Source organism: Temnothorax nylanderi, unplaced genomic scaffold, assembly GCF_030848795.1.
Source record: "Temnothorax nylanderi isolate EJ_2023f unplaced genomic scaffold, tnyl_v1.0 TNYL_tig0242_pilon, whole genome shotgun sequence".
NCBI lineage: Eukaryota > Metazoa > Arthropoda > Insecta > Hymenoptera > Formicidae > Temnothorax > Temnothorax nylanderi.
Window position 1 is genome coordinate 208,898 of NW_027249304.1, and position 27,543 is coordinate 236,440.

The 27,543-nt window shown below is 34.1% G+C and overlaps 1 protein-coding gene across 4 annotated transcripts; it reads right to left on the reverse strand.

Annotated features, from left to right (window-relative positions):
• On the reverse strand, positions 1 to 27,050 carry LOC139779812 (uncharacterized). 4 transcript variants are annotated; one of them, XM_071718289.1, is made up of 6 exons: positions 26,742 to 27,049; positions 18,764 to 18,824; positions 18,553 to 18,651; positions 6,931 to 7,020; positions 6,666 to 6,843; positions 1 to 148 (listed from the first exon to the last, which is right to left on the reverse strand). In XM_071718289.1, the coding sequence occupies exons 3-6, from the start codon at positions 18,641 to 18,643 to the stop codon at positions 118 to 120; spliced, it is 390 nt and encodes a 129-aa protein (XP_071574390.1). In that variant the 5' UTR covers positions 18,644 to 18,651; positions 18,764 to 18,824; positions 26,742 to 27,049; the 3' UTR covers positions 1 to 117. The 4 variants fall into 4 exon arrangements, 3 of the variants coding, with proteins under 3 accessions (XP_071574390.1, XP_071574391.1, XP_071574389.1); XM_071718290.1 differs by having other exon boundaries at positions 26,709 to 27,049; XM_071718288.1 differs by having other exon boundaries at positions 26,755 to 27,048.
• Between the last annotated feature and the right edge of the window lie 493 nt (positions 27,051 to 27,543).

Here is a 27,543-nt window from a genome sequence, read left to right on the forward strand (position 1 = left end):
TAAAATTTTGTTTTTATTTATAAATATATATCACATATTAAATATAGGTACGTGATTTCATTTCTGAATAGCTTGCTGTTAACTAATTAACATAACTTTCTATAAGTTTATTAACACTTACGCAGGTAATTCTCCCACAGCAGATCCACTACATATCAGGAAATGTATGCGTGCAAACAATACATATATATAAATAAATGTTTCTTATATAAATCTATCACATTTATATGCAAAAATTGTCAAATTCAAGTATATAATATAATTCTAAAATATCAAACCTTGCCTTGCGCCTTTATCAGGTATCAATCACTAAAGTTTTCGTAAAAGGAAAAATAATTATAAATTTTTATTATTGACGTATGAGAAAATACCATGATACCATACCATGAAAAAAAAATCAAGTAATGTATAGTCAAACCTCTGTATTTTTTGTCGTATATCTGTTTCCGTATTCTTTTCTATTACCATTTCTCTTCTTGTTTTATTTTTTCACTATTTGACATTTTCTCGTATGAAAAAAGAGAAGAGAAGTCAGCGAGAAAAGAAGAAATGGAAAGTGGGAAAATAGAAAAATAATGAATACGTAGGACCGTATACGTAGGACTATAACAATTGACTTGATATATCGGATATAATAGGCGATTTTTAGCGATCGTTTGGTATTTGGTATGGTTTGGCACATATATTATACCAAAGTTGCTATCGGTGGTTGCCACACAGAAAAATATCGTTCTACAGCCAAGAAAAGCAATTACTCATTTTATTTTATTTGGTTTGAGTAATAGTTTTCTTCAACAAAGAATATTTTCTTAATATTAGTTTTAAGATATACTTATCATAAGTAGGTAGAAAAGCTTATCATCATGTGCTTAAAAGAAGAATTTATTCTTCTTTCAAGTATATTCTGAAACTTTATCTAAGAAAAGCAACATAAGCTTGATTTGAATATTTACTGATTCTTTAGGTAAGAATATGAAATACTTGGCTGTATAGAACAACATTCTTCTAGGTTAGGAGGTTTTCGTGCGCGGTCCGGAGGGGTACAGTTTAGAATATTAAAATTCCTGTCTTCAGATGGACTCGAACTCGGTTCCTCGTGGTTATGAGTCTGATACTTTATTACTAGGCCACATCTCTGATTATATTCTTAGTGCTGCAGTATCTATTTTTGACAGAAGTGATTCATTGATTTCAAGTATATTCTGTAAACTTTATCTAAGAAAAACCACATAAGCTTGATTTGAATATTTACTGATTCTTTAGGTAAGAATATGAAATACTTGAAATCAATGAATCACTTCTGTGAAAACTAGATACTGCAGCACTAACAAGGGAACGGTCGGAAGTGTCCCTACCCGATTTGGATGCGCTTTGGATATGTTGTTGAGCATAAAAAAAAACAGACTCGTATTTTTTTTTTGCGGCGTATCTCGACGTTTAGGGGTTGAAAAAACCCTTAAAAAATAACGACCGATTTGGATACGCTTTGGATATGTTGTCGAGCATCAAAAAACATTAGACACGGGTTTTTTTTTTGCTGCTTATCTCGACGTTTAGAGGTTGAAACAACCCCTAAAAAATAACGACCGATTTGGATGCGCTTTGGATATGTTGTCGAGCATCAAAAAACATTAGACACGGGTTTCTTTTTGCTGGTTATCTCGACGTTTAGGGGTTGAAACAACCCCTAAAAAATAACGGATTTTATAGTTTTTAGCGAATATCTTCGAAAATATAAGGCGTATGAAAAAAAGTTTGGTACAAAAGGTTTATGGCTTTTTGTGCTCTTTACAATGGCGTAATCAGATTTTTCAAATTTGTCACATTTTTTAATTTAACCCCACTCCCACCTATTATTTTTGCCAAATATAACAATTTTTCCAACGCAAATTTAAGAGCGTCAAATGCCAAATACATCCATGTGTATTTTTATTATGATACCATTATTAGATTTTTGGCAAGACGAGATGATATGTGGTATAGGCGTCGCCCTGTAGGTAGGAGTTGCGTTATTTCTGTTCAGTTGCGCCGTACGCTTAAAAATTTCCATTTCAACTCCGGGATGACCGAAAGCGCTGATGCAAAGGCCAGCGCAAGGCACTGACAGCGAGAGGTTAACGCTATTTCGAGAGTCCTAGACTAGCAACGGAATGTCGACTCCGACATTATAAATACCGCCGAATTGTAAGATCACATTAATGAATAATTATACCGTTGTGCGCTCACAACAATTTACTTCGACGCGTATTTATAACACTGTTTTGCGCACGCGCCATTTGAACTTCGGATGACGTGATATCTTTTCCTCTGCTTGGACTTTCATCGCATATTATGTCGTAGTATATAGTAATGGAAATTTTTAAGCGTACGGCGCAACTGAACAGAAATAACGCAACACCTACCTACAGCGCGACGCCTATACCACATATCATCTCGTCTTGCCAAAAATCTAATAATGGTATCATAATAAAAATACACATGGATGTATTTGGCATTTGACGCTCTTAAATTTGCGTTGGAAAAATTGTTATATTTGGCAAAAATAATAGGTGGAAGTGGGATTAAATTAAAAAATGTGACAAATTTGAAAAATCTGATTACGCCATTGTAAAGAGCACAAAAGCCATAAACCTTTTGTACCAAACTTTTTTTCATACGCCTTATATTTTCGAAGATATTCGCTAAAAACTATAAAATCCGTTATTTTTTAGGGGTTGTTTCAACCCCTAAACGTCGAGATAACCAGCAAAAAAAACCCGTGTCTAATGTTTTTTGATGCTCGACAACATATCCAAAGCGCATCCAAATCGGTCGTTATTTTTTAGGGGTTGTTTCAACCCCTAAACGTCGAGATAAGCAGCAAAAAAAAAACCCGTGTCTAATGTTTTTTGATGCTCGACAACATATCCAAAGCGCATCCAAATCGGTCGTTATTTTTTAGGGGTTTTTTCAACCCCTAAACGTCGAGATACGCCGCAAAAAAAAAATACGAGTCTGTTTTTTTTTATGCTCAACAACATATCCAAAGCGCATCCAAATCGGGTAGGGACACTTCCGACCGTTTCCTTGTAAGAATATAATCAGAGATGTGGCCTAGTGATAAAGTGTCAGACTCATAACCACGAGGAACCGGGTTCGAGTCCACCTGAGGACAGGAATTTTTATATTCTAAACTGTACCCCTCCGCACCGCGCACGAAAACCTCCTAACCTACATTCCACTTAGGAACTAAAGAATTAAAGAAAATTAAATAAATAAAAATAATATTAATTGTAATCATCAAGAATACAAATTACTTTTTTGAAGTAAACGATTATTCTAGATAAATAAAATTTTTACTTGATTCAAATAACGGATAAACTTCTCTCAAGAAAATGTGATATCTTTATTGAAGTATATGCTTCTTTTCCGTGGACTCTATATTGTAAGTAAACAGAATGTTGGTATTAATTTAATATTCTTGTTTCAAGTACTAAACTTGCTAAGATCTAGAATATGTTTTGAGTAAATGTGATACTTATGACGACTTTATGGTAGATTTGCTCATATATGAACTTATCAAATACTTGAAGCAAGTAATATTAACTTGTAGGTAGTATATATTTTTCTGTGTGTATTGGTGGTGGTGCAGTTTGGTACACTTTGGTTGCTTATACTAGAGTCACGTCAAAAATCGCCTAATATGTTGATGTCTATCGCCGATCGTAAAAGGTGTGACATAATTATCAATCTGCGGGCGACAATAAGGCAAATTGCGAATTCCGGCACATCAGAATCAAATCGCGGGATATCTCAATATATTTGGCAGACAATAGTTTTTTTTCTTTTAATAAGTATTTGTAATCATTTGGAAATTATTTGGAGAAAGGAAAGCCATTTTCATAATTTGGAAAAGAGTACATAATTAATAATTAATAAAAATTAATTAAGCATATAGTGGGCAGACATATTAACCGATTTTTTTCTTTTTTTTTATAGATTCTAAATGATTTAGAAAATCAGTTCCAAGATATTTCTTGATTTGGGAAATAATTTTTATTTATTTATTAATAATTATGAATACATAGTCTACAGGCGGAAGGAGACGTCCCTGACCTGCAGCATGTCTGTGCTAACTTCCTTTTCCTCTTTCCTTCACTTTGTGAGTGCATTAGTGAGATCATTTTTCAGTGTAGATAAGCGGCGCGTTTATTGGTCGCGACGATAAACCGTGTTAAACGTATAATAGTCAATCAACGCGCGCTCATCTACACTAATCTACACCGAAAAAAGGCCTAATTAATACACTGTTAATTTAAAAGGTTTTCGAAAACATGTTACAATTTTCCATCAATTAAATTTTGTTAAATATTTCGAATCAACCATTCTTTTCATTATTGAAAGATTTTTTAAATTTGTAATTAAGCAATCGATAAAATCTGCCGATAATTTGTAGTAAAGCAATCAATAAAATCTGTCTTATTCATAAGTTGATAAAATGATAAAGTGAATGTAATAAAATAACTAATTGGTAACTATTCAGGATACTCAAGAAGCGGTAATTATGCTTATTAAATGATCTTCTATTTGTTAATAACCATTTTTTTATTCAATTTGTTGTTGATGACGTTAGTAAGGTCATGAAAGAACCAATCGAAGTTTTAATACAGTCAATGTAGTGGTGAAGATATATGTAATGTCTGAACGGGGAGGTGGAAAAGGCAGAAAGACAGAGCCCGCTTACTAGTTGTTAATACTTTATTAGACACCGGCTGTTCTAACAGCGCGCGACTATGCCAGGTATGTTTACAAGGCAGGTACATACCGAACTGGAACTCGTCGGCTATGAGCGCAGCGAGCTCCAACTCGAGCCCCTCTCCAAATACATTACAATATATATTAACACAACAAAGTCAGCTAGCGGACGTCAAACGTCGTGGAAGGATCTCTAGAAAACTTGACCAACTTGCAAAAACCTTCTAAATATATTGGAAAAAATTTTTTAAACTTTACATTAAGACATTATCATTATTAATACTTTAATAACTTTCTTCAGTTACATTCATTATTACGCAAAAAAAAGAAATAGGTTTATATACAGCAAGCTCCTGTTTCTGGAACAATGTAACTGATGGCCGATGCACAGTTCGTTGGAAGAATAAAACAACAATTGTTTCCGTCTTTGGTTTGGCCAGTTAAATGCTTTCAGTCAGCTTCCAAGCAAATGACTAATTGTCTTTACTGCTATTAAAAATAAGGAAAAGAACAGAGCTAAATCTACTTCTGCTCTATGAACTACAGAGATATTATCATTTCCTTTTTTAATTGCAAAGTATTTCCTGTTCTTTTCATTTCGTTTCCATTAGAATTCTTCGTTATTTTCTGATGTTAATTAATACTTGAAATTTTAATTTATATATGAAGCAGTTTTTGTATTATTAAAGTCATTCCATTTGTGCTTAATAAAATTAATTTGACTTTTTTAAAATATTGAATTAGAGCAAATAGGCTTGAAATATTACAAGTGTTAAAATAAAAGAAAATATTTGAAAATAAAGATGTGTTTCTGCCTTCATAGGAATTTAAAAATTATTCTTGTACACATATGTGCTCAATATATTTTTTATTCTTCCTTTTTCTATCATAAATATATTTATAATTGTATCATTTTTCTGTCCTTTCACCTGTTTATTAATACTGATGTTTCTTAAACAATTAAACGAGAAATAAATAAGTTACATATAAAGAATAGGGCAAGGAAAGCCGTAACAGGATGTTCGTGTTAATTATTTTTAATAAACAAATATTTGTCCAACCATAGTAAACTGCGCGCCGACAAATCGTCAGACTTGAAACACAATTTTGATTGGCGTAGTAAAATTCCCTCTATCCCCCCTAATTAAATCGTTACGATTTAATTTTTTATGCTAAGCATCTAAAAACTGTAAAGAAATTATTGCGAAAAATTAAATTGTAACGATTTGTCGGCGCGCAGTTTACTATAGTTGGAAAAATATTTATTTAATAAAAATAATTTAACACGAACATCCTGTTAGATTCTTCATATTGAATTTTAATCAAATTAGAGATATTGACTGATGTATTGTAATTTACATACTGCAATTTTTATGACACTGTAGAGGTTTATGTTTCCTCATAACATATTTGAAATTAATGTCTTGAAATAAAGAATGTTTTTGTGTTATAAATTGTATTGCTCCAAAATTTTTAACCATGCGTAATTGTTATACTGCTGTTGCGGACAAAGTACTATTAACGTTGAAGAAGGAACAAAAAATGAGCACGTATATACATACATACATGATGTAAGTCAGGGACGGTTCCTGCTTTCTCTTCTGGACTATGTATTATTTATTAATAATAATAATAAATAAATAAATAAAAATTGTTTTCCAAATAATAAAATGTGTTGTAAGCAATTTTCCATATCATTTAGAATCTATTTAAAAAAAAAGAAAAAATCGGTTAATATGTCTGCCCACTATATGCTTAATTAATTTTTATTAATTATTAATTATATACTCTTCTCCAAATTATAAAAATGGCTTTCCAAATTTCTCTAAATAATTTCCAAATGATTACAAATACTTATTAAAAGAAAAAAAACAATTGTCTGCCAAATATATTGAGGTTCGCGGGATAAAATGATGAAGACAAAGACTCACTCTGGTGGTTTTCCCCGAAGGCCAAACGAGGTAAAAATCAATTCGACACGCTGACGCGGCCCTGCAAGAAATGTGTAAACGCACTGTCGTGGATCTCCTTCAGGATTGATCAGCGTCGGTGCGTGAAAGCTTCCGTTCAGCGGTCCGTCAGGAGTGCTCACAAATTTTTGGTCGCACTCTGGAAACCAGATAAAATTACAATTTACGTGAGTTGATCGATCGTCATACCGTAGAAAAAATAAATAGAAAAAGGCACATGACGTACTTGGTGTTCTGGCAGTAGTGAGCCCTCCCGGTGGCTGTGGCAGTGATGGAACGTAGTCTTGTGGTAGTGATGCATCAATTACCTCGCGGGCTGAATTGAGAGAGGGTGTGATGATTCAAGGACCCCATGATAACATCCACCGCCACCGGGAACACACCACACCATATTATAACCGTGCAAATAATTGTGATAATGAAAATAATAATAATAATAAGACGTATATTGTGTGTATATATATAGGGGAGACCGGGACAAACTCGACACCAGGGCAAACTTGACACTAGGCTTTTTGCCAATTAGAATTTATCGTAAAAACTTGCCTTTCCTATTGTAAATGCGTCTTTATGTGTCAGTGTTGTCAACACTGGTGACATTCTGAGTTATGGTGTAAAAATAAATAAATTTTTCTTGTAAAAAAACTTGGCGCTGCTAGACTTCGAAATTTAAACATTAAAATTTAACCAGATATATATTTTTTGACCAAACTGACTTTAATATCAAAGATTCTTACATTGACTTAACTCGACGTTTCGACACTGGTTTTGTGTCCTTTTCAAGAGATTTCTAAAATGTACATAACGAAGTCATTACAAGCACGCTGTTACAGAAACGAATGTCACACAAGGAACAATTAAAAAGGAAATATCTACCTATCTAATCCTGTTCACGATTATTTTAACCATCCGTAAAGTTCTTGCAGTTTTAGTAACTTTGTCAAACATTCTTATTTAAAAAGAGTCGCAATATATAGAGTCCCGTAATCATAAATGCAAACGGAACCGACAGGTGACACGTCGTTCCGAAATGAAAGACGGCGATCGACTAATCATCGAAATACAAACAAGTGACTAGGTCAACAGAATAAAAACATACACACAGAGAGAAATGATTAGGTAGCTCTTATAATTCTGTCGTATAATGGATTGAGATTTTCCGTGTCTTTTTTTAAATCAATCGTGTTCATTTGTTCTTTTTTTATGTAAAACATCTCCGCTATCTCTCTCTTCCTCACATTTCTTTCCCTATGCATAATCTCCGTATCGGACCATTTGAAATTATGCCCGTGTGTAAGTTGGTGTTTGCTTACTACGGAGTGCTTATTCACATCTTTTTTGATGTCGCTTAGATGCTCCTTAACACGAGTCTCCAAATGTCTTAAAGTTTGTCCAATATAGGAGACGTTGCAGTCATTACATTCAATTTTGTAGACGACACCTGTTTCCTTCATATTTTCGAGTTTGTCCTTGCCACGTTTTATAATTGAATCTAGCTTTTTGGGAATCGTGTAAAGGACATCCAAGCCACATCGATTAACAGTACGGCGAATATTCTCACTCAAACCCTTAATGTAAGGAAGAGCAATGTATTGTATCTACGGGCGTCGAAAGTATTGCTTACATTATTGCAGTCGGTGATGTCATTGCGATAATTCAATTCTTTTAGTCTCTTATTAATTTGCTTATCAATCAGCTCGTCAGGGAAGCAATTATTCTTAAAGATGTCTTTTACAATTTTAATGTTGGAGCTATGGAATTGTTTATCAGAAAGTAAAATTGTGTGGTCGACTAGGCTTGTGATTGTACTATTTTTGTACTTCAGTGGATGGTTGGAGAAGTAATTTACGTATCGGCCCGAGAACGTGGGTTTTCTGTGCCAATTAGTCAAGAGTCTGTTGCCGTTTCTGATAATGAGAGTATCTAGGAAGGGGATGGCCCCGTTAACTTCCATTTCATGTGTAAATTTGAGGCGGGGGTGATAGTTATTAAAGACATCAAGGACATCACCAATTTTATCCTTGGGAATTATGGCAATAACATCGTCGACATACCGCCGGAAAAACGACAGGCAAAAACCGAGCATAGAAAGACAATGAGTTTCTAAATCCTCCATCACCATATCCGCTAATATTGGTGATAGAGGAGATCCCATCGGGCTGCCAAAGATCTGTTCATATGTGTCTCCATTAAAACTGAAACTTGTAGATCCCAGTACCAACTCAATAGCATGCAAAAATTGCGGTAAATTGAGCTTTATGTTACCAGAGATATCATGCCAACGTTCCTCTATTGCTCTGAGAACTAACTCCTTCGGGATGTTGGTAAAAAGTGCCGTTACATCGAGGGAAACGAGCGCTTCGTCAGTATTAATTTCTATATCATTTATTTCTCTCACAAAAGACCAACTGTCCTTGATGTGAGACTTGGGTGGGCGAATAGAGCGATGCAAAATATCGTGGAGAAAAGACGCTACATTGTATAAGGGACTTCCCAAAGCCGAAACAATAATCCGTAGCGGAAAACCATTTTTGTGGATCTTTGGCAGCCCGTAACAACGTGGGAGATTGCCGTTGGTACAATTTAAGCGCCTGTAGTCACTGTCCTCGATGATGCCGCCGTCCCGCCACGATCTAACTAGTTCATTTAACCTCAATGAAATTTGTTTAATAGGGTCTTTCTTTAATTTCTTATAAGTTGACTTGTCCTTAAGTAAATCCGTCATTTTTGTCAAATACTCCTCCCTGTCCATAATAACCGTGACCTGACCCTTGTCCGCTTTCGTGACAAAGACGTCTTGGTTTTCCCGTAAAAATTTCTTGCATTCCGCGTATCTATCTAATATCCAACGATCGACTAAATCAATTAAAATTTAAACATTAGTACTAAAATTTTTGATTAAATAAAAAAACAATAAACATAATTTAAGAAAGAATGCGAAGGGAGTAAAAAAGCAGCGCCAAGTTTTTTTACAAGAAAAATTTATTTATTTTATTTTAATTAAATATTTTTATTTTGTACTGTTACCTCTTTAATTCTTTGTGACAAAAATGATTCTTTGTAATATTATAATTTTGTTAAGGAGAATTAAGAAGCTATTACCACTTGGGTTGGAATAGGAAGACCCTTGAATGGGAACACAAAGATATGTACCACTTGGGTTTTATTTTTTAAAAGTAGTTGCACAACAATTATTTTTCAAAGCAATATATATATTCTCTTTGCAATTAGCGCAGTTTAAAAATTTCACATCTTTTTTTGAAATACATGTCACTTAAGTTGAGTTAGATAATATAATTTTGTGATATAATAATTTTGTTAAGGAGAAATTAAAGCTACTACCACTTAGGTTAGATTTATACATATCACTTAGGTTAAGCTAGGTAACGTAATTTTGTGATGATATAATTTTGTTAAGGAGAAATAAAGCTACTACTTAGGTTGGATTTTTGAATTTACAAAATACATTGCGTGTATACTTGGCGCCTTTTTTTACTTTTTTTGAAAAAGGTAATTTTGTACTGATATCACGCATTTTTGTAGTGTTAAACAGGGATATTTAGGTAAAAGTAAATTACAGATTACTTAAAGAATTGGTAACCCACACAGAGCATAATATTTAATAGATATCCATTGGATATGTAGATATCCAATGGATATCCATTGGATATGTAGATCGAGTTTTTATATAGAAACTCAAAAATTTTATTTTGACCATTTTTCCAAAAAATCGCTCTGTGGCAGTTTGAAAGTGATGCTGCTGATTACGAATATCATAGTTAAAGTGCGATTTTCTCATTATTTTGGCCGTAAAGGCCAAAGCACATAACATGGCGTAGCGATATACGACGGTCGTAGTCCCCGACCTGACAGATCAGGATACGCCAAAGCTTGTGCGTTACTTACGTCCACGACTACGACTGTCATATGTGCTTTGCCCCTAATACGGATTTTACGATTCTAGTAATAAATGACTCCTGTCGACCCTTAAAATACGAAACTGGCGATACTAGCACCGCTAGCGTCGAAAAAATGAAAAGGACGCGCAACTAGCGCTGTGGTGCAAAAGTGAAAGTGACGTTCTGACGACGATGACGTATCTTAATAAAAATTTACACGCTTCGGACTTTGCATCACAAAATTTCAGCTCGTAGGGTACGTAGAGAAAAAATAAAAACACTTTTGTCATATAATTCGACTCGATTATCGATTGAGATTAGTCTGAACTCGATCCGTTCAGTTATTTATTGAGACTCAAAATGTCGGATACTCGTAACTCGTCGCGTCGCGTAAAAGTTCACACAACATACAGATTTCGAGATAATTGCAATGACGACTCCGCCCCGGTCTCCCCTACTCTTGCGAACCTAAAGTAAACGTCCCAGTGACCGGACACGTCCCAGTGTTCGACCACATTAAAGAAAAATATTTACTATTTATTTGAACAATTAAAAATAAAAATAATTATTTTTAAAAAAACTTTAATATTTAACGATTAATTGGGAAAAAGAAGTAAACCTAATTAAAAATGTTTGTATTTAAAAAAATTGATTAAATGAGCACGTGTCTGTTGTTTGTCAAAATGATGGCCAATCGTTAACAGATTCGTTAAGCGTAAGCATGTAGCTATAATAGTATGAAAATTGAATATTTAATTATATTTGTAAATAAATAATCAATTATCTAATTTTAAAGATTAGTTAGAAACTCATTTTGACGAAATTCACCCTAAAAATAACAATTAAAACGATATTTTTGAGTGTCCGGATACTGGTACATTAAAAGTATCAGTGGTCCCAATCGGACACATGTGCGAACGTAAAACTTGTTAAAAAATGAGAGGTTAGTGTCATGCAGTGTCGCCTGTTGTAATCAATAGATTTGTGCGGGAAGTGTAATAATTACATGTTTTTAAAGGTATTTAATTGCATATGAGACTTTTTAAAACTACTCTGTAAATCTGAATCAGTAAAAAGTGAAGTGAAGTGAGTTCACTGAAATGGCATACTTTACACTGATATATCAGTGAATAGTCATTGAACGCATCAGTGACTATTCGCTGATATTAGTCTAAACTGTCTAAAGTATGCCACTTCAGTGACTTTTCACTGATTCAGATTTAGAGAGTACTCATCGACAATTTATCTTCATTTACAAATGTTGAATTAATTCATAATAGCTATTGTTATCATAATCAAAGTCAAATTTTATTTTTCATAACCTCATTGAGCTTAACTGTATTTTTTATGTCAGTGAAAGAGGCTTTCCGGTGACGAAGAAACAATTAAACTTTAACTAATTATATTATTTTGCTTAATCTCACACAGCAAAATATATCTGAGATATAGCCAGATATCTTTAAGCCTACAATTTTAAGCCAAATCTGAGATCAAGCGACGCGGTAGCGTCGCGAAGCCAAGTACATAAAGAGAGAGCTAGCAGACGACGCTACCAAGTAGCTTATCCGGAGTTTTCGGGCCGATCGATTTTCCGAATGAAATATCTCAAGAAAGAAAACTGCGATCAAAAATCTGACGACAGTTTTCTAATATAACGTTGATACGAGCTTTCGATTGCGACCAGTTTGATCAAGATTAGTGCAGTCAATACTGAGATCTCGAAATCTCACATGTCAAAAAGTGAATTTTTTCGGCGACATCTCAGCAAAAAGTTCAGATTTTAGTCACATGAACACATACACGCAAAGCCAGTTTGTCTTTCAAAATGCGTTCATACCGCTCTGGTCAATGCAACTGCATTCACACGCTCACATTCCTTGATACTGATTGGTTATCTCGCTTATATGCAGATCAAATCTCGAAATTATCATAAGAGTGAAATTGATATTTAATGATGTTGGTTAGTTATCTCGCTTGAGTGTCAACGGGTTGTCAATGCGTGTCAAAAGGTTAAATTTGTTTCGCGTCTGACAGTGCGAGGTTACGGAAAGAGGTTCAAGAGAGAATTTTTCAAGAGAGAGAGAGAGAGAACGGAAGGGGATACAAAAAGAGGTATGTATTCCAAAAATATTTTAACATATATTATACTTATGTATACATGTATGCATTATATAAGTATCTATGTATATTTGGTTTCGATTACAGATTAGATACTTTTTCCTTAATATTAAAGAAGACAAATAAGAGAGAAAGAGGAAAGAGAGAGGAAAAAAGACCTCCAGAGCAAGCAAGTGCGAGAGAGAGAGGGGGGAGGAGGGAGGGAGAGGGAGGAAGGGAGGGAGGGAAGGAGGGAGGGAGGGAGGGAGGGAGGGAGGGAGGGAGATAGATAGATAGATAGATAGATTTATTATGCCCAAGCAAGGCTAAAGGGCAAAAATAAGATACAGTGCTGCAATACAAAAAAATATGCGTGCTCTCCCTCACATATGAGACAGGCAGGAATGAAGCAGCGAAGAGCTAGATACTGAAATGTCCAATAAGCTAACGAAGTATAATTCTAAAAACTATAGTATAACTAAAGAACTAACGCAACTTAACTAGTAATATATTCAATGTAACTAACAACTAACGCAACTTAACTAGTTATATATACAGTATAGTTATGTAGTAAAGAAACAACAACAATAAACAAGAAGTACAGGAGAAAACAGAAGACGTAAGAAAGAATGTTACCCTGTTTCCCGAGCAAGCAAAAATGCTTTAAGATGATTCTTAAAGGTAGGAAATGAGGAAATAGAGGTGATGTTAACAGGAAGTGAGTGCCAGAAATAAATTGAAGAAAGATGAAAGGAGTTTCTGTAGGTGGTTGTTCTATGAGAAGGAATATGAAATGTATGAGACGCAGAAAGAAGGCGGTCAGATCTCCTCAACAACGGATCAAGCAACGTGAAATTTTCATTCAAGTAAGAAGGGGAGCACATGTGAAGTATGCGAAACATTTGACAACCAAGAAAATATAGTCTTCTATTTTCAACTGAAAGCCATCTTAATTGGCGTCTATACGGAGTAATATGTTCATCTCTCTTAAGATCAAAGATAAAGCGAATGCAACAATTGACAAGTCTTTGTAATAAGGTATTCAACTCTCTCTCTCTCTCTCTCTCTCTCTCTCTCTCTCTCTCTCTCTCTCTCTCTCTCTCTCTCTCTCTCTCTCTCTCTCTCTCTCTCTCTCTCTCTCTCTCTCTCTCTCTCTCTCTCTCTCTCTCTCTCTCTCTCTCTCTCTCTCTCTCTCTCTCTCTCTCTCTCTCTCTCTCTCTCTCTCTCTCTCTCTCTCTCTCTCTCTCTCTCTCTCTCTCTCTCTCTAAAATGCTATAAATTGAAAAATATTACTTTTTTATCGACTGAAATTCAATTCCGTCGTATACAATTCTTTGAGATTCACTCAATTATTTCCTTAAGAAATTGAAAAAATTTCGTAACCGATTTCCAAAAAGATACCGGTTACCAAAAAGATCGGTAACGAAAAACTATACAGTTTATAGCACTCCCCAGGAAATTCTACCCCTGTTTTATATACAATTCTTTAAAATTCGATCAATTATTTCCCGAAAAATTAAAAAAACCGGTTTCCAGGAAATCGGTAACGAAAAACTATACACATAGTGGCACTCCCCGGAAAATTCTACCCCTATTTCATATACTTTTGGTGAAAATTCGATTCAGGGGTTTGGGCTGGGCGTTAATGAGTGAATGAGTGAGTGAGTGAGTCAGGACATCTTCCTTTATATATATAGATATGTGACATTCCACGTCAAGTGGCCCCTCCCTCTATCCAAAAATTGAAGCGACTTTAAATATTGAGTTTGGACTTAAAATGTTCGTATAAGAGAGGGCTTTCGAAATTTGAGTGGCCTTTTTGACAAACTCCATAACCCCATGACCCCATAAGCAAAATAACCCAAAAACCTGATGAAGTGATCTTACAATATGATTTATACGACTTGTCTTATCTCAATAATCGCTTTAATTAAGCTGTTTGGCCCTAAAACCCTCATAAACTATTAACCCCATGACCCCTTGATCTTATAACCCTCAAAACCCCATAACCCCATAACCATATAGCCCCATAAGCTTCTAAACCCCTATAATCGAAACCATCGCACTTTGATTATTTATCTTTCTATACCTTCGTAATCCTGTAATCCCATAACTCCTTGACCCTAAAACACCAAAACCCCATAACCCCATAACCCCATTCTAGAATATGCCCAATTACAAATTTGAATACGCATCATGTCTTACCTGCACAATGTCACGACTCATTCCAAAAACTGCATTACCATGTCGTCAGTATCCAAAAACTCCATAAAAATCATAACTTAATGAGTCTGACCTTGTAATCCATTCAAAATTAGTGTTTTCTCAAAATTTGTACTGGTTTTAGCGTTACCCATCCTGACCACGTGGAGGTACCAGTCATCCCAGTACAAATTTTGAGAAAACACTAATTTTGAATGGATTACAAGGTCAGACTCATTAAGTTATGATTTTTATGGAGTTTTTGGATACTGACGACATGGTAATGCAGTTTTTGGAATCGTGAAGTTTTTGGAGTCGTGAAATTGTGCAGGTAAGACATGATGCGTATTCAAATTTGTAATTGGGCATATTCTAGAATGGGGTTATGGGGTTATGGGATTACAGGATTACGGAGGTATAGAAAGATAATCAAAGTGCAATGGTTTCGATTATAGGGGTTTAGAAGCTTATGGGGCTATATATGGTTATGGGGTTATGGGGTTTTGAGGGTTATAAGATCAAGGGGTCATGGGGTTAATAGTTTATGAGGGTTTTAGGGCCAAACAGCTTAATTAAAGCGATTATTGAGATGAGACAAGTCGTATAAATCATATTGTAAGATCACTTCATCAGGTTTTTGGGTTATTTTGCTTATGGGGTCATGGGGTTATGGAGTTTGTCAAAAACGCCACTCAAATTTCGAAAGCCCTCGCTTATACGAACATTTTAAGCGCAAACTCAATATTTAAAGTCGCTTCAATTTTTGGACAGAGGGAGGGGCCACTTGACGTGGAATGTCACATATATATATATATATATATATATAAAGTTTTTAGGGATAATCGATTAAAATAGGACACTCTGTATACGTATATATACAATATATATGGGACGATCCACGTCACTTTTACCCCCCATCTGTCCAAAATTGGTATGGACGGATTTTAATGACCAAGGGCGGAAAATGTTTGTCTTGAAAAGAGCTTTCGAAAGGCGTGTGGCATATATGCGCAATTCAACATGGCGTCATAGTTATGGCTGCTTAAAGGGATAAATTCAAAATTTCAGATCCAACATGGGCAGATAAAACGGTGAAAAGTAACTAAATTCATGTGAAACTCAGTATTTGGGAAATTTTGGGGTCGCTGATTACGAATCTGAACGTAAAATTGTGAAATTCAAAATGGCGGATCCAATATTGCGGATGCAAATATGAGAAACGGACGAAAATTCCAGTAAATGATCTGAAAACTCTTACTGGAAGGTTTTTTGGGTCGCTGATCACGAATTTGTAGCTAATTTGTTAAAAAACAACAGACAAACCGTGTTAATTGAAATTCTACTTTTAGCGTTACCCAGAGATGACGGCGTGGACGTGGTAGAAATTCATCTCCTTTGGAGTGCTTTATTTTCGTGAGTTCCCCTGGCCTCTCACGCTTCGGGGTGCTTTATTTTCGTGAGTTCACCTGTACTGTAGAATGTTCAGTGGTTGCTCACTAGCAGAGTATTTCATGTACTGTAATCTCTTATCAGTACTCTGCTAGTGAGCAACCACTGAACATTCTACAGTACAGGTGAACTCACGAAAATAAAGCACCCCGAAGCGTGAGAGGCCAGGGGAACTCACGAAAATAAAGCACTCCAAAAGAGATGAATTTCTGCCACGTCCACGCCGTCATCTCTGGGTAACGCTAAGAGTAGAATTTCAATTAACACGGTTTGTCTGTTGTTTTTTAACAAATTAGCTACAAATTCGTGATCAGCGACCCAAAAAACCTTCCAGTAAGAGTTTTCAGATCATTTACTGGAATTTTCGTCCGTTTCTCATATTTGCATCCGCAATATTGGATCCGCCATTTTGAATTTCACAATTTTACGTTCAGATTCGTAATCAGCGACCCCAAAATTTCCCAAATACTGAGTTTCACATGAATTTAGTTACTTTTCACCGTTTTATCTGCCCATGTTGGATCTGAAATTTTGAATTTATCCCTTTAAGCAGCCATAACTATGACGCCATGTTGAATTGCGCATATATGCCACACGCCTTTCGAAAGCTCTTTTCAAGACAAACATTTTCCGCCCTTGGTCATTAAAATCCGTCCATACCAATTTTGGACAGATGGGGGGTAAAAGTGACGTAGATCGTCCCATATATATATATATATATATATATATATATATATACACATATATACCTATATACCTAAAAACTTTTTTATTTGTGATTCTAGAAAGAAATGCTTCAGACGAAAGTTGTTTGGTTTGAAGGAGGAAACATGATTTTTACGTGAGTTATGTCGTAGATGTCATCGTTTTCAAGAAATTTTAAAGACGACTAATTTCTTAAATAAAACTTGATTTCTTTCTTGAGATAAAAGTTATAGATATCGTCGAGACGTTTTCAAAATACTATAATAAAGCTCTCTTTCGTTAAAGATTAAAATATGAAATATCTCGTAAAGTATTCACTTTTTTATTACTTTACCTTGACACTTTTGTACATAAAATAATAAAAAAAACGACAATAAAATTAATTTAAACTTGGCGCTGCTAGACCTCGAAATTTAATAAAGTACCTACTAAAATTTTGATTAAATTTAATAGGATATCAAATTTTTTATTGAATAAAAAAGCAATAAACATAATTTAGGAAAGTATGCGGTGGGAGTAAAAAAGCAGCGCCAAGTTTTTTTACAAGAAAAATTTATTTATTTTATTTTAATTAAATATTTTTATTTTGTACTGTCATCTTTTTCATTCTTTGTGATTAAAATGATTCTTTGTACAATAATATTATAATTTTCATAAGGAGAATTAAAGCTTGGGATGGAAAGACCCTTGAATGGGAATACAAAGATACGTACCACTTGAGTTTTATTTTTTTAAAGTAGTTGCACAACAATTATTTTTGAAAGCAATATATATATTTTCTTTGTAATTGGGGCAATTTAAAGATTTCACATTTTTTTTTGAAATACGTATCACTTGGATTGAGTTAGGTAACGCAATTTTGTGAATTATTTTGTTAGGGAGAAATAAAGCTACTACCATTTAAGATTTTTGGATTTACAACATACATTGCGCGTGTACTTGGCGCCTTTTTTAACCTTTTTTGAAAAAGATTATTACAAGCAAGCTCGAGGATGGAAGAGAGTAAGAAAAGTATGCAATTTCACAATTAGTCCTTTTCAAGGCACATGATTTGCACGATCACGATTGGAAATTGTCAAGACTTTTCACGCGAATCGAGGTCCCCCCCCCCTGCTTGCGGGGGAGGGGCTACCGCTCCTCCCCCGCTCACATGTGTACTGTCTATACACATATATCAGTAAATTACTTCCTTTAGCACTGACACAAACTTGTAAATTTTTCAAACTTTTTTTGTTTATAACTTTTAAATAAACAATGAGCGACGATTAAGTTATAAGGAAAAGTTACTCAGGGTCACGTCCTTAACAACATATGTCAAGATCAAGGTCATCGAAGGTGGCTGTGTAAAGGAAAATATTTACCGCGCACTATTACCCATTGCGCACTATTCCCCTACTTTCCCCTGTCAATTAGCCGTTCTAGATATTATGTCAATTTTTACCAAGTATTGAACGCGTGAAACGTCTTAATGATTATGTCACGTGCTTCTTACTGACCTGTGGAGTTGTGTGGACACAGCAGCAAGAGTAACACGAAGACCGGTGAAAGAAAATTATTCCCAGAGGCATGCCAAAGTACTGAGGCCATATTGTATCCTGAGAATAATCATTCATATATACTTCTCAATTGTCATCGATACCCACGGGTTCGTATTGTAATTCTTAAACACATTAATAAGTAATGTAGCACTTTGTCAAATGTCTTTACCATATCGTCAGTGTCTGTACCAAACATAGGAAAAGCGAGGAAAACTGATCCAGAAGATCATCTGTAATACATAATTCCATTGTTTTAATTACTAGATTACGTACACGCAGCATGCACGCTCGCACACATGTACGCATGGATACACACGCTTATATGTATACAAAAAAATATTTGCCAATAATTGCGAATTCACTAACACATCACACTCGGGTACATACTTATATATGTATATAGGACCTTTACATGTTTATAACTCAAAATCTATTTGATCAATTAAAATTTATAGGATGTCGATACTGCTAAGTGAGCATCAAAATGGCGGTATGCCCAAGTCTTTTTACGATCCCGTTTGGGGGGGGAAGAAAGCTTTAAAATTTCAAATGGAACCCTCTATACGAAGTTGCATTTCTTAATTCTACGACAAAGAAAAACAAATAACTTTTATACGAAATATTTTTTTTCTAAAGTACTTCTATTAATAAAAACGAGCAATTCAAATTTCATCTTCATAAACATTTTCAGATAAATACGTCAAAGGAAGTCAATACAATACTATTTCGAATTATTCAATTTATTATAATAAATGCTTAAAATATTCACCATGACCTTGCAAACATTTAATTCGCATAAATAAATATTTGCAAATTTATGATAGATATTTTATGCATTTAATAAATTAAGTAACTCAAAGTACAGTATTGTTTTAAGGATGTTTTGGAAAGCTTGTCAAAATGCTACAAAGTTGATGAAAATTTAATATCATACTATTCTGTATTCTCTTTCAAAGTTCGGGGCCAAATTTCGATTCACAATTTAAATAAAAAGTTACTAATTTTTTAATATCCGAGTTTTGCTGTGTAAACATTAAAAAATGCTACCAATATAATGAAATTTTACACACAAGTAGATCATCAACAAACAAAAATATAGCAACAAAAGGACCCCGCACTAAACGTTATAAAAATAGGCTCCGGCAAAAATGACTGAATTTGAAATATGTTGTACTTTTTGGGTCACTGAACAAATATTTCCTTAGGCAAAATGTCAAAAAAGAAACAGTTTCGTTGTTTCAACCTTTCAAATATATAAAATCGTAATTAACCCTTAAAAACCTGAGGTCAGATCAGCAAAGATATCACATTCGGATCAATGCAGTTACCATTATAAGGGGACAATATGAATTTTTAGTAAACAAAATAGTTAAAAAATAATTTATTTATGATAGTATTGTTTAAACAATTTGAAAACGTCATTGTTTACAAGAACTGATTGCTGATTTGAATTCTGTGGGAAAAATCATGACGGAAATGTGTAGCGTTTTCCTATATAACGCATTATCCGCTCATAAAAAAAACCGTGTAAGAGATTTTATTGTTGGCGCTTTTTCGCGATGCTGATTGGTTCTCTCATTGCGCTGACTTCGTGAGCATTTGTCATCGTATATTTTGACAGTTTTATGTGTATCAAGAGGTTAATAATGTAATAGTAATAGTATAATGTTAAAGCTAAATAGCGCGCGCAAAGCGCGCGTCTGTGATGTCTAGTTTGTTGTAAAATTAGCAATAAACAAATGGCTGATAGTGAAACCTATTTCAGTAGCCTGACCCTCATGTTATGAAAAAACAAGTACTGTTATATTGGGATCTGACATGGAAGCGGGGCTTATCCAAATATGGCGCAGAACGGCTAACACTTTCTCATATAAAGGGTCACTTTCTTCATTTTTAATGCATTTTTCCAAGCTTTGAAATAAATTGCCAAATAAATGTTTGACATGTATGAAGCACTCATTTTGGGATTACGAAAGCAATAAAATCGAACATTTAAAGTTTTTGGAGCCTTATTTTCACAACTGCGAACTGAATAATTAATTTTGCTCGTAGATTTTCAACGCGGAGAATAAAATTCAACATCCATAATAATAAAAATACAACGCAAAGCTGGTAGGACCGTACGCCAAGCCTGTACATATGTACAATGCCATGAGATCTGTGAGCCCTGAGTGCTTTCACTTTCGACCACCAGATGTCATAGCGACGAATGTCAGATCCCAATAGATATATTAATATTGAGTGTTTATCTTCGGTATGCCTATTATCGCCTTGAAATGGTTTTTGTCGTACGACAGGTACACCAAGAAATTGAAACATTCAATATCAATGTATCTATGTATAACAGTACTTGTTTTTTTTCCTCATAACATAAGGGTCAGACTAGGTACTGGAATAGGTTTCACTATCAGCCATTTGTTTACTGCTCATTTTTCAACAAATAATGCGTTATGTAGAAAACGCTATATACATTTCCGTCACGATTTTTCCAACAGAATTCAAATTAGCAATCAGTTCTTGTAAACAACAACAGTTTTAAATTGTTTAAACAATACTGTCATAAACAAATTATTCTTTAACTATTTTGTTCACTAAAAATTTATGTTGTTCCTTTATAATGGTAACCGCATTGATCCGAAAATGGTAGCTTTGCTGGTTTGATCTCAGGCTTTTAAGGGTTGATTAATTACGATTTTATATATTTAAACCGTTTAAACGACGAAACTGTCCATTTTTTGACATTTTGCTTGAGGGAATATTTGTTCAATTACCCAAAAAGTACAACATATTTCAACATCAGCCATTTTCGCCGGGGCCCATTTTCATAATGTTTAGTGGGAGGTCCTTTAAAACAATTTACAAAAATTTTTTTTTGAAATTTAAAAAAAATAGTAGTAACAGTTATTTACAGTCACTAATTGTAAGTCAACATTTTTTACATTCTATTACATTTGTCTATTATATTATTCCCATTCTATTATGTTACATTTATTAACTATAATTTATGTATATTTTTTTGTCCTTGGATCCCTGGAGAATTGATATATATCGGTGTTTTTAATATTTCCTGCATACTTTTGATTGGAACGGTGCCTCCAGAACATCCTTAATTCCCTTTGTGTTACTATAATCGGTCGAGTAGATTTCGAGTTACAAAGGTTTATGTGAACTATCCTGTATATACAGGGTAGGGCATTTAAAGTATTACAAGCTGTTATCTCTAAAAGTATACATCACACCATGTTTGAAACGTTTTTTATTTGCCTAATATTTTTTAAGGAGGTTTCGTCGCTACAAAAAAATGCAGCCAGTTTCATGAAATTTTAATATGTTGTTCTGGAATGCAAAATAGAATTATGTGAATTTTTAGGGAATTTTTCACCGTCCCGTTTTGAAAAAAATCTACTCCAAAAATTGTACTTTTTAGCATAGGTTCTTATGGGAAATGACATATTGCACACCTTCAGAATGAAATAAGTGCAAGAAAAAATGCAAATGATAAGGAAAAAAAAATGCACATGTAACTTAATAATTTACAAATAAATGAGTGAAAGAAAGGGGAAGGTGACCGCACATTTCGTAGAAAAATTAATTATTAAAGCATAAATTGCTTGATTTTTCGTCTGCTAGACTGCCACGATCGTGAGCAGCTTCACGCACTATACACGCGGCGACCAATCAGAGCAATCCCCTTCACTCCCACTACTTCAAACGCTAGTGCGCTGTTGCCAGAACCCCCGCGTCCCACTACTCCCCCCGATGAAGCAACCGAACCTCCTTAAGATATTCAAGAAAAACTTGATAATTTTTTCAATATTTAGCTTATGATTTATCTCGATAATTGCAACATATTTGCGAGTGGGCCCATACAAGTCCATCTGAGAGGAAAACTATAAAGAGGGAGAAAATATTCTGAGCGTAGGTGTGCGGTTATAATAGTTGACATCTCGCCACTAGATGTCATAGCGCCCGATGTTGGAAGCCAATATCATAATTTGAAATGTAGAATTATACACTCTCACATCTCTTCAATCACGATAGTATCATTATATGGTATGCTTTATGATTTTTTTGAATAACGTATCACATATTTTTTATTATATTCACATTATATCTGATAACAATGTAGAGTTTGTTAATCGAGCAATAATAAAGCCACTATTTTTTACGGCAATCAATATACTCACCGACTTAGTCGATTGTAATGTTGATAAATTTACACAAGCGAGAATTTACACTACACGAGTAAATAACTACTTAATCACTTAATGTCGATTCAAACCGCAAACATGATATTACAACCCAAAATTGATCCACACGAGTATTGTCAGTTACAAGAAAAATTAATTATAAATAGGTAACTATAATATAGGTAAAGGAATAATCTAACCACAGAGATTTATTTCTGTTTGAACAAGCATGCTTTGAAAAATAGAAGAATCTGCTTGCGGCAAAAATACACTTTAGTAACGAAATATCGATGTGACGAGAACATAAACTAGTCATTTAAGGGGGGAGGGTCAAGTAAATGACTTAAATTTTGCGATTTTTTTTTAAGAGAATAATAAATTGATTGTTTTGAAAATTAATGCATGTTTTTATTTAGTATTTAAACTACACACAGGAATTTTTTTATGTAAAAATAATGAAAATTTATTGAGCAGTAGCTGGTTGAAATTGCCTCCTCATGAAACGCGCCGGGGATCGCAGAGACCGCTCTAATCATCTGAAATCAAAATTCGGGGAAAATTTCATCAATTTATGAAAAAACGCTCAGCATGAACCTGTTTAAGAAAAAAAATCTAAAATCAAAAAAATAATTTTAAAAAACGATTTTTTCTTTTTTTTAATTGTTATTATTTTTTTTAATTTTAGGTTTTTTTTCTTAAACAGGTTCATGCTGAGCGTTTTTTCATAAATTGATGAAATTTCCCCTGAATTTTGATTTCAGATGATTAGAGCGGTCTCTGCGATTCCCGGCGCGTTTCATGAGGAGGCAACTTCAACCAGCTACTGCTCATCAATGAATTTTCATTATTTTTACATAAAAAAATTCCTGTGTATAGTTTAAATACTACATAAAAACATGCACTAATTTTCAAAACAATCGATTTATTATTCTCTTAAAAAAAAAATCGCAAAATTTAAGCAAAATTTAATTCATTTACTTGACCCTCCCCCCTTAAGAACTATAGTTCAGAAAGATTATACAATGATATTTGTTGTGTAATAATTTGTCAAAAACATATTACTTTATATATAATTTAAATAAATACATATTGCTTTATATAATTTAAATAAAGCATAAGTATATGTTAGGTACATAATAAAATAAACAGAAAATAATATTTATATCATCAATATATATTTTATTTTTACGATATCTCCTTCTAATTTTATATACCTAGCATAACTAAATTTTTATTTAAATATATATCCACGCTCGCGCACGCACACAAATATTCTATTATATAACTAAAAAAATAATATCTCCGATAGTTTAAGAACGCTATCATATACAGAGATCGATCTAATCTATTTGTATGTACACAAGCAGTTTCAATCAATGGTCGTGTTCAGCAGACCAAGCCGCTCAGTAGCAGTCAAACGTGATTTGGCTCTTACTTTTAGAACCAACCAATTAACGCAGAGTGATGATAAGACGAACTCAACAGTTGTGCAATAGTTGTGTCTGCTGAACGCGCCCAATGTAGACTGTAGTGAAAATAGCCGATAATACATCCAGCACAGATAATTAGTGTAACAAAATATAGACGACACAGGCAATAGATGTCCCTCACTCTTATAATACATCAAATCAAAGCTAATTGACTCTATATTATTGCCATTAATTATTTAAAATTGTTTTCCCTTTAACAAAAATAGAAAATGTTAAATAGTATTTTATTCGACTGTTATATTGTATTTATATTTGACATACGTATATTGACATTTTCGGATTTGATTATAAAATGTTTATATTATTATTCGAATTATTTATTAATCTGTATTATTCCTTGTAAATTCTAATAATCCTCAAGTATTCATTATGAAAGAAAATGCCGAGTCGCGAGTCAGCTCTAATTTTATTAATTTCAGATTGACAAATGACAGAATTATTAATATTCATTTAAGGTGATTTTCGCCGAAGTGTTTTTATATCCCATGTCTCGATAAACGAGAACAATCAACAAATAAAAATTCGCGACACGCATGTAAAACAGCATGGAGACGCTAGAAAGTAGAACAGAGTATTATAGGATCAGAACCGCGCCCATGCGCTCGGAAAAGGATAGCGAGATGGTCAATAGCGGCGCTTCCAACGTTAAACGCCGGTTTTCTTTAACAGATTGAGCAACCTGCACGGCACGAATATCCAACAAAATATCAAATAAATATCTCCAAGTATCTCCTGACTTATCTAAATGTCTCATGACATCCGCATTTCAGGCAATCGTAATATCGTTATTATCTCCGCGTCGAATAAAAAGTAAATCGTTAAAATTAAATTGCATATAGTGTTGAAATAACATTATTTGTTGGTTTGGAAAGTAATCTGTAACCTTGTTGCATTATAATTATTGATCGTCTTAATACACTTCATATATTAGAAGAACAATAATGTTATTTCAGTGTTACACGATATTTATATAAAATGGGCTTTTTCATACTAGCAAATATATTAACAATAATATTAATGATTATCAGTATATTAATTCTTAGCTATCAATAAGATATCTGAACCTCAAAAATCTGTTGTTCCTTTAATTTATCTCCGCGTACGCGAAATCTACTAATTTCTATGAGATTTGTAAATACAATCATCAAAATTTGTTTACATTTATTAACAAGATTTCTGAGAATTCCTGTTCGGAATTGTGCGAAATATATAAGTATCTCGGTGATTAAAATTAAGTAAAAATAGAAAAGAATTTGATGTTACCTTTTTGAAAAACATGAAAACAATTCGTATATTACAGTTTGCTCGATTGCATATACATGTTAAATTGAATGGATAATAACATTAAAATTATGTCATGATGGTGATGCGGCAATAGAATGCAAAACTATATCGATTCCTTTTAAAATTAAAAAAATATAATCTGAATATCTGAGTGTAATGTATACACTATAAATATAAAAAGCAAAAAAAAAGAAAAAAGCTATATAAAAAGCAAAAAGAAAGAAAAGAGAAAAGCACGTTAAAATGATCTTATATTAGTAATGAATGATTAGTCATAAAACGTAAATGAAAAATTAAAACCAAGAAAGAAATATAAAAGAAAAATCGAGAACTTTAAAGAAAAGACGAAATAAAAAAGATTTGTAATCAATTCGAAAACTGAAGTGTGGAAAATCGACTCCAGAAATTATCTAATGCATCAAATTTATCACGAAATGTATAACGAATCACACTGATATCAGACTTTTATCATCTATTCAGTTCACTAAACTTACATTATAAATGTATATCGTTTGTGTAAACATGAATTTTATAACTCACTCGTTTAAAAAATATCGCTATCTCAAATGTTGCATTTATTCAAGAAGAGTTTTATACGTAAAAAGAATAAACTCTTTTTTGCACAGCACAGTTTGCATATTTTAGTCTCTCTTCAGAAATTAATCTCGACCTTTTCTCACAAGGATCTTTGTGATCTCGCCTCACATTATAGCTCGAGTCAATAAACCCATATAATCAAAACTATCACACCCTTTATGATACTCCGCAACAATTATAAGGAAGCAGAAAAGACTTGAAGATATTTCACAATAGGGAAATAATTTTGCGTATTTCTGAAAAATTTTTGTCAACATTTTACCGCGTCTAAAATATCTAAATTACCGAATTTTGCGAGTGGATATTTTAGGAACAAGACTGAAAAACAGAAATAAAAATCATAAAAGATTGCAACATGCCTAAATAATGAATAACGGAATAACTCTGGCTCCTTGCATTTTAAATCGCAAACACGACGTATCAGAATTCAAAAATAACGGGTGCATGCTTTTTAAACTTATTCAAATAAAATTTAACGAAATCACGTTTATTCGTATACTTCGTACATTCTCCAAAAGTCGACGCGTCCACTGCAAAAATTATCTCGACTTACTTTCATCTCGCTCAGAATAGGCCTCTCTCTTACCAAAGAAACTCACCCCGTCGCCGGAGCTTTTCTTTCTTTCTCTCTATCTCTCTCGAAATGAATTCGCACCGTTCGCACGATATTCGCACTCTCATGCGATTGTCACGATTCCCGACACGCCTACTGGTCACGAGAGCGCGACAAACACGGGATGTGCGCGGCTCGTAGTAACGTGGCTCGACGCCCTCGACGACTATCGCGGTGGTGGTGGTGAATGCGACCCCACATATCAAATGTGACGCCCGGTAGAGGGTCGACGACGCATCGGGCGGTGGCGGCAACAGCGGTGGCAACAGCGGTGGCAACAGCGGTGGCAACAGCGGCAGGCGGCAGCGGCGGCGGTGGCGACGGCAGTGGCGGCGACGGCAACGACGCCGACGACGATGGCGGATGGTGGTGGCAGCGGTGGCAGCGCAGCGGCGGCAATGACGGCAATGGCGACGATATCTCGTATGAGCTCTTAATTATGGATACATATATATCATGAAGCGACAATAAACTTTAATATGCGTTACCCTTGACAAGAGAAGCCATTCGATCCTTCGAATATATATACGAAAATGTATACGCGCACTCATTCGCAATAATTTTGATAATTCTAAGGATTAGATTCCGTCATTATAGACATGCGAAGAAGATGATCATCCTTACGGCAAAAATCACCTTAGTTTTTGCTCTCCTATTTTTATCCTATTTATTTACCCTCATTGAGTTTTGCATCGCTCGGAGATTAGTTTTCGAAGTGTCACGCGCACCTGTCCGCGCTTATCGAACATTATCGTATATATGTGACTGAAGCCGC